This window comes from Oncorhynchus clarkii, unplaced genomic scaffold (assembly GCF_045791955.1).
Source record: "Oncorhynchus clarkii lewisi isolate Uvic-CL-2024 unplaced genomic scaffold, UVic_Ocla_1.0 unplaced_contig_6757_pilon_pilon, whole genome shotgun sequence".
Lineage (NCBI taxonomy): Eukaryota > Metazoa > Chordata > Actinopteri > Salmoniformes > Salmonidae > Oncorhynchus > Oncorhynchus clarkii.
Genome location: NW_027261001.1, coordinates 197,143 through 209,842, shown reverse-complemented (window position 1 = coordinate 209,842; position 12,700 = coordinate 197,143). Strand labels below are relative to the sequence as shown.

Sequence of the window (12,700 nt, the reverse complement as noted above, 5' to 3'; positions counted from 1 at the left end):
GCCGTATATCACAAACCCCTGAGGAGCCTTATTGCTGTTATAAACTGGTTACCAATGCAATTAGAGCAGTAAAAATAAATGTTTTGTCACACTCATGGTATACGGTCTAATATAGCACGGCTGTCAGCCAATCAGCATTCAGGGCTGGAACCACCCAGTTTATAATAGTAATCAGACCATGCTTCAGTATTACTGTATGTTATTGTATTTGTATGAAGAAGACAGACCAGTGTATCTGAAGTGTTAACAGGTTTATTCCTCACTGGAACCCAGTGGAACTCTGGCTCTTTCTGATGACATAAGAGAAACATGGACGCCCCCGATGATGACAAGCTCGGGAATAGTGACAACGCGGCCTTACACAAACCATTGTCTAAATAAAAACTCCTAGGAAAATATTTCTTCAGTCAGTTTGAAAGGACATGTCAAATGCAGTACTTTACACAGTGGCACAAAATACATCTCTGATGGCTTATTTTTAATATCTTATATATACCTGTAAAAAATATATTCTCAAAATAAATAAATATATAAAATAAATATATGTCCCAGAAAAATGCATAAATTAAAAAAACTGAAACAGGCTAAGGTTATTTTGTAAGTCTTTTTTTCTCGTCCATGCTCGTGTCAGGGAATAGAATGCAGTTACGGAAGGTTCAGAACAGAATTCCTTCACAAATCTTCTAGAGTGTTTCGTCAAAACAGTCCACCTTGGGGTACCACAGAAGAACACAAAGTCTACACTCCGCTGGAGGACCATCCACTCTTCTTCTCCTACTCCCATTTCACTACAGATAGATTGACCAATCAGAATGTCAGAAGCCACTCAGGGGGTGGTGAAGAAGAACCATCCGGAAAGATGACATCAGCAGCTCTGGAGGTGATCCATTCACCTTCCAACACGATGCTCAAAACAAAGATGGCCACCAGGCCAGCCTCTCTTTTGGCCAAAAAGCCCCTATTAAACTCCTGTACTCCTTTCTCCTGGGGCTGCACCGGCCTTGACCCATTTTCGGGGACCGCAAGGCCAGGCTTCACACATATTTGCTATCCACCCCACAACCCCCAAGCGACCTTTCCTCCATTTTGTTTCCATAGGAAGCCATAGGGAGACTGACGATATGCAGACCCTTCATAGGAGAGTACTGAGAGTCACGGTGCAGTGTGCTGGGTGTGTAGCGCCGCAGGGACCAACACACTCCCACCGGGTCTCAGCTGTGGCCCAGGACCTCTCTGTAGAGTTCGGGTACACGGTCGGGATCTACGGGCCTGGGCAGGAAGTGGGTGAAGCGCTGGTGTCGCCGGGAGCGGGCACCGTCCCTGGACGTGCCGTCCTTGTTGAGCGCCACGAAGTAGTGCGCTCCCCGGTCACCGTGTCTGTAGAGGTTGGATGAGTACGTGTTGTACCAGTTCTCCTCAAACTGCTCCCGGAACACGCACTCGGCTGTCAGCTTCTCCTAGAGAGAGAGAGAGAGAGAGAGGGAGACAGAGAAAGGGGGGGGGGGGGAGAGGTGATTAGTGAAATGTTACACAACAGAGCAGTGTCATCTCAGTGTCAATGCTCACACACAAATACACACTTCCTTGCAGAACAAAATGTGTGCCACCTGCTGGTTGGTCATATCTTATCACCCTCCCAGATTAACAGGACAACAGAGGAGGCAGAGGAATTCTCTCTTTCAGTTGATGCTGAATAGTAACCTCTGTTATCACCTCCTACACAGAGATGCCCATGAGAATGGAGAGCAGCACTGAATACAAGACACATCATATGTAGACTACAGTTTATCAGTCTATGTAGACTTTATGTAGGCAGTATGATGGGTATATGTAGGCAGTGGGTATGCAGTAGGCAGTATGAAGGGTATATGTAGGCTGTATGCAGGCACTATGGAGGGTATATGTAGGCAGTATGCAGTCAGTATGAAGGGTATATGTAGGCAGTATGAAGGGTATATGTAGGCAGTAAGCAGGCAGTATGAAGTGTATATGTAGGCTGTATGCAGGCAGTATGAAGGGTATATGTAGGCAGTATGAAGAGTATATGAAGCCAGTATGAAGGGTATATGTAGGCAGTTTGCAGGCAGTATGAAGGGTATATGTAGGCAGTATGCAGGCAGTATGAAGGGTATATGTAGGCAGTGTGCAGGCAGTATGAAGGGTATATGTAGGCAGTATGAAGGGTGTATTGTATTCAGTAGGTATGCATGCAGTATGAAGGCAGTGTGCAGGCAGTACGAAGGGTATATGTAGGCAGTGTGAAGGGTGTATTGTATTCAGTAGGTATGCATGCAGTATGAAGGCAGTGTGCAGGCAGTACGAAGGGTATATGTAGGCAGTGTGAAGGGTGTATTGTATTCAGTAGGTATGCATTAGGCAGTATGACGAGAATATGAAGGCAGTATGAAGGGTGTTTGTAGGCAGCATGTAGGCTATATACCAATGTAAATACTTACAGAGCCGTAGAGGTCTCCCTTGCTGTTCATGCCCAGGTATAATCCACTGTCCACCCCACGGATGCTCACCATCCCCACAGCCAAGCTGATGAACTCCAAAATACCTGCTCATCAAACCAGAAGGACACCATTAGATTAACATCACATATTATGATGGCACAAGTCACAAGTTCAGCCAGTCATTGAGGGATATATTATTCAACGCTTAGTACTGAATTCATACTCTTATGTCTATCATGGAAGCTGTTATCAGTAGGCATTATTTGCTATCTTGCTGATAAGAAGGTCAGTTAGGAAAGGTAAAGAAATTCTGCCAATCTAATCTCCCTTGGGGAAATGAATTGTGTTGCAATATGTGCGAACATATTATGGGGTGTCTGAAATAGTAACTATGGTACAAAAACACATGCACACATTATAGATTAGACAGGATGCAATAGGTATATGTGTCCATAATCATAACATTATAATATTCATAATATAAATATAATTCGTCTATTCAGAATCATATTCAGAATACTAAGAATAACAATGATCATTATACACCTTATACTACTGCCATAACTGTATAATAACTGCATTATTGCGCCGAAATATTTTCTAATGCCTTACCAAATCTGCTATGGTCTTTCCTGGTGCCTTGCACTGTGCCATCGGGCAGTATCTCGAGGTGGAACCCGGTCCTGCAGTACAGCTGCCTCCTCCGTAGAATCCCCTTCAGATGCGTCAGATCCGACGGCGTGCTCCGCGACAACCTCTCGGCCGACACCAGGTGCTCGCTCATCAGTCCGGGGGTGTCCCCAGCGGGCGTCAGGACAAAATGCGATCCGTGTCCGAAGCTATCCAGGCCGTGCAAGGAAAATGTACCCACCTCGCCCACTGCCCCCATCACAAAAACCACCACGCTTCACAACCAGCCGCCTTGAACCGGGTAGAAAAGTTAACGTACTGTGCTCCTGAAAGAGGGATCCTCCTGAGTGAATGTGTGTTTTTGGCGCAGTCACCAAATGCGTTTTTTCTCTCTCTTGCAAGTGCGCGTTTTATTTACATCCGCATATTATCCGTTTATCCTCAGTTCAGCACATGCTCTCCTCTCTCGACCTCGGGCTACTCCCCTTTGCTCTGTTTGTTCGTCCGGGTTTTCCTCCCCTCGCAGTCGTTGATGCGGTTGCCGGGTGAGTGCTCTGCTCGTGCTCACTGCGTTCTGCAAATGAAGAGTGCGAGCGTGAGAGGAGCGCCACTTTAAATATATTCCGTATGTAAATTCCCTCTTGCCGTATGCTAATGAGACGCTTTATAGATTTATTTTTGAAACATAACTCCTTGATCCTTGACCGTCCTCACACCTTTGATGTTCAGTTTCATCTGCATCGCCGATTATCATCATCCCGTAGATGGATTATGAAAAGTACTGTAAGCGATTTGAAAGGAGAACAAGTGAGAGAGAAGTCAATGAGAGTTGGTCCTTTAATAAAACGCCGTGTGAATCAAGGAGGTTTTCTCTATGGTGTCGCAGGGGAATGCGCAGTAGCCTATGTACAGAACACTACGGCTTCCCTGGCTGGCTCCAAGTGGTTTGGTGCACTAGGCGAGTGCAGCCAGTGAAGAGGTGTGTGTGAGTGTGTGTGTGTGAGTGAGTGTGTGTGTGTGTGGGGGGGGGGGGTGTCAAAGACGTATGGCAGGTGGAGAGGCAATGGATGGGAGGGAGGGGGGAGGGAGGGGAGAACAGAACAAGACCAGGGGATGCGAGGCGGTGCTTTGAGTTGACAATTGCACTGACTGTCAGGAGTGTTATGTTCTCCACAAATAAATAATCTGCAGCAGTGTGTGTTAAGGGGGTGTGTGTTTGTGTTTCTATTGTGTGTATATGGGTGCGTGCGCGCACGTGTTCATACGGTAGATAATTACTATCATCCTAAACGCTTTATAACCCTACGGCTCGAGTGACTCAGGTGCAGTCATTTGCTGCTGCGGGTGAGAGAAAAACGTCCCCTTCTTGTGCGTCATTTTCGCGCACAGATGTTGATTTATTGCCGCGCTTGTTTTATGTAATCCAGCGGCTGTTCCGCGGCGTGTTTAGAAACAGAACCCGCCGCACATCTGTGCAAACTGCATCACTTGACTGTCAATCTTCCACTGATCTCCTGGCCTCTTTGAACACGCTCTTCTTAATTGTGGTCTTAAAGAGCATAGGAATCAAAGACCAGAGCGATCAAAGTTGAGAGATCTTGTAAGGGGACCAACAACAGTCAGGGGGAACTTGGAGGTAGAAACCTGTTTGAACCTAGAGCTTCAAAATACCCAGATAGGCCGCGGTTACCTGACACCGTCACCGAGAGTTCCCCCAGAAATACAACACAATAGTTCAAGCCACTTTTCCAACATTATAAACGTTTGCAAATAGCCTGTTGTGTATACGATGAATAACACTATCCCTGTGTAGACTATTGTATTCGATTGATTTGGAGCATGGGACAATATGGTAGCCTACCAGCGCATCAAATAGTTCAAGCCACTTTGCCCATATTAGCGAGCCTACATGTACAGATAGTCTCCAGTGTATAGGCCTATGCCCTAACATGTATTGCACTGAATTGATTCTGGCCTGGGAGAATAGGGTACCGGGGAGGCAGCCAGTGACCTGAGTCTAACTGATAGGGTACAGGGCAGCAGCGCGTGCAATGCATCTGCCTGGGCCTGGGAATCGACTGGTTGCAAATGACCTAGTGACCATTTCCACACATAGGTGATTCATCAACATCTCTCTCCGGGGACCTTTCTCTCCCTGTTGGGTTCCCAGGGCTCATTAGTATTTATGATTTCCCCAAAAAATACCTTGAAACAAAATCGATGCGCGCGGCGCAGAAGCGATCAATCAATATGCGCGCGCGGATCGATGCGCAACAATGAAGACGTCAATTACGTGCCACATTTCCTGATGACATTGGCATTAGATGAATTGTTTCCAGGGTCACATTGAAAGATCTTCCCACTGCACATTGTGGAGCTCCGTGCAGAGTAAATGCAGTGTTGTTTGATATATATATATATATAATGGGAGTGGGGAGAAAACCACACAGGCCTTTGCATGACCAGGTGGTTGCAGGCATCAAAGGGAACTTGAAGAACCCATCGGCTTAACGTTGATATATAAAGCATTAGTGTATAGCCAAGGGAGTAAGTCGCATGCAGCAATCTTTGTACTCTTAATATCTGTCTTACTTCGAAACGTACTTGATCCAGCTGTAAGAAGTTATTGTGTAACATCATGATGAAACAACATGATCACGATTTGCAATAAATACACATTTTTTTATGAATACTTTTCTTAACTTTGCCCCAACACTCGGGACCATATAATAGCCAACAGAGAAACGACCTATTACTAGTCTACATTATGTTTTATTTGCAGTCTCTTGCCATTCGTGTGAATAGGGCTTGTCAAAATTTGCATGCGTCCTGATTCTCCTGAATGTAAAAAATATTGGCTTCTAATTAGAATAGTAACACAACTATGTATATAATTCACAAAGATTCAGAAATAAGCACCTTATTCTGTCCCAAACCCATTGGAGCATCATATCCATCTGTTTTGGCGGCTGGTTCAAATCCGAACTTCGATCAGAGCCGCAGCATCCCAAACTCCAGTGAATCAGAGCGAGAATATGATCCACATCTCGCGAGGAGTGAGAATACGTTTATCCTTCAATACTCTCATCATAGCAACAACAATGGCCGCTTTTCGCAGACTGGCTTCAATCGTAAACAGGTTAAATGTCTGGTCCGCTCCGAGAAACGAGCTCCTCGGCGCTCAGACGACTACCGGAGGTAGGACACAGAGATGCCTAGCTGTTGGGATGTGTTTCGCAACCGGGGGAGCGGTGGCATTTTATTTTTACAACGACATGTACAGTCAAAGATGCAGGAAGAGGATGGGATATCGCTTCAGTGGCCGCGACCTGCTCCCTGTCCTTTCCGCTGTAGAAGCACAGCAAAAGGTATAGGCTTCTAATTTACACTATGTGCTATGACAAGATAGTCTATGAAAAATGCCACGCAGCGAGTACTCTTGTCCCCGAAAAGTATTCGTATGTTGACAGAATACAAACTGTCAAAGGCATTCTTGCCATGAATGTGTTATAGCCTAAGTGGGTGAGCGTGATCTGAGAATTCGAGAAGCGCAGCGCCTATTTCAATGTGTTTTAGTAATATGTTCTTCTTTTGAAATGTTGTTTGGAAACCACAGACTTATGACTAGCCTAGTAGGCTACTAGTTACATTTTTCGCAGAGCGGATAAATTGTGTCATTTCTCTACTGTACAACGGAAACATTAGGCCCAGTTTTTCCAGAGATGATATCGAGGCACACTGGAGAAGGAAGGGCGCTCTCCGCTCGAGACGGTGCTGAAATGACACGCGCGTGCCCCTTTGACGTAGTTACGGCAAAGGAGGCTTCACTGCCAACGACTGTTCTTACACTTCCTAACAAAATAATAAACATGGATTTTTTATTGTAATTTTATTGTAAACATATGCTCGTTATTTCTTATAGCATGACCAACTTAATTGGTAATGGAAAGTACATGTAAACAACCAAGTATTTCAAATCATCCCCACTTGTGGGAGGATATCATATTTTGGTTCTCATGGTCTGGATGACTCTGTTAGGATATTTTTTTTACATGCCCTTATATGGGTACTTAAAACACCATTTTCTATTGAGGTTTTAAGATCTGTTGATTGAATTCTCTTGACTTTTATTTGATTACTTAAACATGCATGTAGGTTACAGACATATGCCTTTTACTGATTTGTGTGTAGGCCTAATTCTGCTTGATAAGGCACTGTTGGGGTAAATATTAAAGTTCCATTGGAGACATTGACATTTACCTCTTGGAATGCATGCCACAGTGTGATGGAATGGTTGGAATGCATGCCACAGTGTGATGGAATGGTTGGAATGCATGCCACAGTGTGATGGAATGGTTGGAATGCATGCCACAGTGTGATGGAATGGTTGGAATGCATGCCACAGTGTGATGGAATGGTTGGAATGCATGCCACAGTGTGATGGAATGGTTGGAATGCATGCCACAGTGTGATGGAATGGTTGGAATGCATGCCACAGTGTGATGGAATGGTTGGAATGCATGCCACAGTGTGATGGAATGGTTGGAATGCATGCCAAAGTGTGATGGAATGGTTGGAATGCATGCCACAGTGTGATGGAATGGTTGGAATGCATGCCACAGTGTGATGGAATGGTTGGAATGCATGCCACAGTGTGATGGAATGGTTGGAATGCATGCCACAGTGTGATGGAATGGTTGGAATGCATGCCACAGTGTGATGGAATGGTTGGAATGCATGCCACAGTGTGATGGAATGGTTGGAATGCATGCCACAGTGTGATGGAATGGTTGGAATGCATGCCACAGTGTGATGGAATGGTTGGAATGGTGGACATATTTATTAATTTATCAGAAATATGAAGTACTAGTGAATTAACCCAGAGCATTAATCAGAGTTAGAGGGCCAGGGGGGGTCAAATCCATCCAAAATCCCTGAAGTCAAACCAGGAAGTGACTTCTTCTTCTACCCTTCTCTGGGGAAATTTCCTTCCATTTCTATCCATTCAATTAATTCCTTTGGAGGAGAAAAAAAATCCCTTAACACAAACTCCTCATGAAAGCTTTATGAATGAATCTGTATGCAAATTGGGCTCCAGCGGAAAGTAGAAAACCTCTGTTCATCGTTTCCTCCCGTCAGGCACGGCAGAGTTAGTTTGTTATTTATACCCTTTTCTAATTACAACCCAAGAAGTCGTTGCTTTTTCTTTGCGCAGTTGCACTTTGGTGTATTTTAATCAGGCAAGCTGTCTTTCCCTCAATGCCTTGTGTGAAAGAGCCAGAGGTGGATCTAATTATAGACAGAGAGACCCAAATAAATATGCCGCTTCGAATACATCCAAAGCAAGGACACGGTAATGGTTCAGCTGGCATCTTCGAGAAGACAGTGTGTGAGCAGTGTTGTCTCGCTAGAAGAGATACTATTCTGTTCAACAGCGAGGCTGTTGTTGAGACTTTCTCGTTAGTAGCCCATTGCTTGTAGGATTGCTTGGTCTTGCCAGGTGGACGGTGATATTTGATTTCTCTATTACAGCGATGATAGAAGGATGGAGAGAAGGAGAGAGGGTGCTCGGGAGAAAGAAAGAGGGATAGTGTAGTAAAGAAAGTTGAAATGTGCTGGTTTAGCTGGCATCTTCGAGAGACAGTGAGAGGAGTAGTATCAGTATTGTCTTTCTAGAGGAGCTGTTTGCTTCTGGCTCCTGGCTAGAGTATTGATTAGAGGGCTGCTTGCCAGGTAGAGGGTGATATTTGATTTCTCTTGCACAGCTCTCATAGAGAAGGAGGGAGCGAGAGACAGGAAGAGAGAGAGAATCGCTGAGAAAGAAAGGCTCGTTTTTATTTCTTCACCCTTAGGCCCAGGCAGAAAGATATAACAGTACGGTTTCAAAATGCTCAAGTCCACAGTGCATTGCATTGAAAATTGTCCATCAGCAAAACCAACCAGTTTGTTTGTCTGTTTGTGTGTTGCCAGACGCGGCCGTTTGACTTTGAGGAAGGAGACGTGTACATGTCGTCCCACGAGCAGCGCTTCCGTCTGTTCAGCTCAGTGGAATATGAGGGACAGCTCTACATGACCCCACAGAACTTCATCGAGTCTGTCACCATGAGCGAGCCCCGGAGTATGTACTACCAGGACACAGTTACCATATTTATGATGCTATTTTGGGAAACTGGCCCTCCATCTTGGCTCCAAAAGTTCCATGATGATTTCTAACCTGGAATGTGTTTTACCGACCTTCCAGATCCAAATTGGTGCCCATTAGAAAATAATAGTTTCACTAGCTCTATGCAGTTCATATCGAAGTGAATTTTCTTTTTATCTGTTATGTTTTGTGATCTATAATGTTCTGCATGGCTTAAATAGCTCTGCATATAGAGACCAGGGCCCGTATCCACAAAGCCTCTCAGAGTATGAGTGCTGATCTAGGATCTGTCCATATAATCCTGTTCATTATGATCTAAATCCAAACTGATCCTAGATCAGCACTCCTACTTGAGCTGCTTTGTGGATATGATGATTTTTTGGCAAAAAATTCAGTAAAAAATACACAAGTTTTCTATTAATAAACCACCATTGAATATAATCATATAATCATCCTGACAAAGCAGATTGAGAGTTGAATGAATTTCCACAAACCCTAGAAGCTGACATTTCGCCGGCTGTTATGAGAGAAAGAGAAGGCGCTCACAGCCCAGTGAGGATTTCAGTGGGAACGGCCCATGGTTTGTTTTACTCCCTCTGCCAGTGTAATGCCTCTGTTTTGGGAGGTTTCTTAACAGATTGCTCATAGCCAGTGGACCTCAGAAGATACGGGCGTGTGTAACACTGTTTAGTCTGATGGTTAATGCTGTCACACAGCACACGGACCAGACTCCCCACTGAGAATGGGATAGATGGGGCTTTTAAAGTGTGTGTGTGTGTGGTGTGTGTGTGTGTGTGTGTGTGTCTGTGTGTGTGTGTGTGTGTGTGTGTGTGTGTGTGTGTGTGTGTGTGTGTGTGTGTGTGTGTGTGTGTGTGTGTGTGTGTGTGTGTGTGTGTGTCAGAGGCCACCTAATGTTTCCTTTGAGGTTGAATTAGACCACCCCTTTATAAAGACCAAAACAAATCTGCACTTTTACTAGAACATTGCCCCAGACAGACACAGGGCTACAGTACAAAGCAAAGCAGAGGGCACTTTATGGCCTTGTAATAGGTCTATGGTGACAGTGTATGGATGTGTTATTATGACTATGGAACCCCTCATACTGATGTTATCTGATCCAGCCCACACACACTCCGTTATGCTCTCTCTCTTTCTCTCTCTCTCTCTCTCTCTCTCTGTCTCTCTCTGTCTCTCCCTGTCTCTGTCTCGCTCTCTGTCTCTCTCTCTGCCTCTCTCTCTGTCTCTCTCTCACTTTCTCTCTCTCTTTCTCTCACACACTTTCTGTCTCTCTCTCTCTGTCTCTCTATCTCTGTCTCTCTGTCTCTCTCTCACTCTCTCTCTCACTTGCTCTCTCTCTATCTCTTTCCCTCTCTCTCTTTCCTCCAGACAAGAAGCCGTGGATGTCCCTCACTAAACAGGTCTGAGAACAGTTAGTATTTTTGTTGATGAAGAGCTATGCTATAAAACTCCTGTTCCTACCTATACATGTAATGTATGATAAACTGTATATTTAAAACATATTAATATTGAATGTTTTAAACAGGGCTATTTATGATTAGTTAACAGCTAGCTGTCAACCGTACATATACAGAATAGCCATCTTCCCTATTCACACTTTAGTCATTCAGCATACTCTCTTATCCAGAGTGACTTACAGGAGCAATTACAGTTAAGTGCCTTGCTCAAGGGTACATTTTCACCTAGTCGGCTAGGAGATTCAAACCAGCGACCTTTCGGTTACTGGCCCAACGCTCCTAACCTCCAGGCTACCTGCCACCCCACTGCCATAGTATTGCAGCAATTGACTTGGAAGCATGCTATCATATACAAGCTACTGCAGATGTAGGATCTTAATTTGAACCAGTTTGCTACAGCAGGAAATAATCCTGCAGCAACAGGAATTGTGAATTATTATGTGGATTATAATTAATGGTCAGTTTATTTTTCGTAAGGGAAAATCAAATCTGAAATTTTAGTGTGGATGTTCTCCTGCGACAGGGTGATCAAATTAAGATCCCACATCTGTTCCTAACATGAAGCAACAGCATAGCATGTTTGTATGTTCTAGTTAGACAGTGACACTTCTAAAGGTTAAAGTCATGGCTGCATCTCAAATGACACCCTATTCCCTCTCCCCTATATACCCTATTCCCTATTTAGGGCAGCAGGATAGCCTAGTGGTTAGAGCATTGGATTAGTAACCGAAAGGTTGCAAGTTCAAATCCCAGAGCTACAAACCTGTTGTCCTGCCCCTGAACAAGGGCCGTCACTGGGCCGTCATTGAAAATAAGAATTTGTTCTTAACTGACTAGCCTAGTTAAATTAATGAACAATGCACTACTTTTGAACAGGGCCCATAGGGCTTTGGTGACTAGTAGTAGACTATGTAGGGAAAAGGGTGTGATTGTGGACATGGAGTGGTGTGTGTCTGTGGAGACTCATAGCGTTGTCTCTGTTGACATCAGGAACTGGAGAAGATCTTGGGAGATACTCCAGCGGTGTGGCAGGGAACGTCCAAACTGTTCCGGAACCTACGGGAACGAGGTAGGGACTAAAGGAACATCTGTGTACCTCGTAATGGATTGTGTGTGTGTGTGTGTGACTGACTTCACACACAATTACGCATGGCAAAGGCACCTTGGGCTAGTGCAAACATACACACACACGCACGCTCTCACACACACAACAGGCACTCACACATGCACACACACAATGAATAGCATGTTATCTGAGAGAGTAAGCACTTATATAGTTAAACTCATGGAATGTCATGTACAGACCAGTAATAGCTACAGACCAGTCATAGCTACAGTCCAGTCATTGCTACAGTCCTGTCATACCTACAGTCCAGTCATAGCTACAGTCCAGTCATAGCTACAGACCAGTCATAGCTACAGTCCAGTCATAGCTACAGACCTGTCATAGCTACAGTCCAGTCATAGCTACAGTCCAGTCATAGCTACAGACCAGTCATAGCTACAGATCAGTCATAGCTACAGTCCTGTCATAGCTACAGACCAGCCATAGCTACAAACCTGTCATAGCTACAGTCCAGTCATAGCTACAGACCTGTCATAGCTACAGACCAGTCATAGCTACAGTCCAGTCATAGCTACAGACCAGTCATAGCTACAGACCTGTCATAGCTACAAACCTGTCATAGCTACAAACCTGTCATAGCTACAGTCCAGTCATAGCTACAGACCTGTCATAGCTACAAACCTGTCATAGCTACAAACCTGTCATAGCTACAGTCCAGTCATAGCTACAGACCAGTCATAGCTACAGACCAGTCATAGCTACAGACCTGTCATAGCTACAGACCTGTCATAGTTACAAACCTGTCATAGCTACAGTAAAAGTGGTGCAGTGTGTCTTGGTGTATCTAGTCCAGGCTGTATGACAGTGACAGAACTACATGATGTCATAATGCTATAGGCTGTATGACAGAGACAGTGCTACATGATATCAT

At 44.6% G+C, this 12,700-nt stretch overlaps 2 protein-coding genes across 4 annotated transcripts in view; one reads left to right on the top strand and one right to left on the bottom strand.

Moving 5' to 3' along the window:
* Window positions 1–1,211: 1,211 nt before the first annotated feature.
* Window positions 1,212–3,345, bottom strand: LOC139403127 (fibroblast growth factor 20-like). The gene is made up of 3 exons (XM_071146840.1): window positions 3,069–3,345; window positions 2,457–2,560; window positions 1,212–1,457 (listed from the first exon to the last, which is right to left on the bottom strand). Exons 1-3 carry the CDS (start codon window positions 3,343–3,345, stop codon window positions 1,212–1,214), a joined length of 627 nt encoding a protein of 208 aa, XP_071002941.1.
* Window positions 3,346–6,187: 2,842 nt separating this feature from the next.
* Window positions 6,188–12,700, top strand: part of LOC139403124 (calcium uptake protein 3, mitochondrial-like) — a 45,721-nt gene continuing 39,208 nt past the window's right edge. For 2 of the 3 annotated variants that reach the window (XM_071146836.1, XM_071146835.1), the window contains exons 1-4: window positions 6,197–6,454; window positions 9,057–9,204; window positions 10,615–10,646; window positions 11,694–11,772. In XM_071146836.1, the coding sequence (XP_071002937.1) occupies window positions 6,314–6,454; window positions 9,057–9,204; window positions 10,615–10,646; window positions 11,694–11,772 (400 nt within the window). In that variant the 5' untranslated portion in view covers window positions 6,197–6,313. Of the gene's footprint in view, window positions 6,455–9,056; window positions 9,205–10,614; window positions 10,647–11,693; window positions 11,773–12,700 lie in introns of all 3 variants that reach the window. The other variant, XM_071146834.1, reaches the window with a different exon arrangement.

What these genes read in the sequence shown, in the direction of transcription:
- LOC139403127 (XM_071146840.1), bottom strand. Translation starts at nt 3,345, where the DNA reads ATGGGGGCAGTGGGCGAGGTGGGTACATTTTCCTTGCACGGCCTGGAT. An exon ending in GAAAGACCATAGCAGATTTG is followed by an intron (nt 2,561 to 3,068) that starts GTAAGGCATTAG and finishes TTTGATGAGCAG; the next exon opens with GTATTTTGGAGTTCATCAGC. An exon ending in AGGGAGACCTCTACGGCTCT is followed by an intron (nt 1,458 to 2,456) that starts GTAAGTATTTAC and finishes CTCTCTCTCTAG; the next exon opens with GAGAAGCTGACAGCCGAGTG.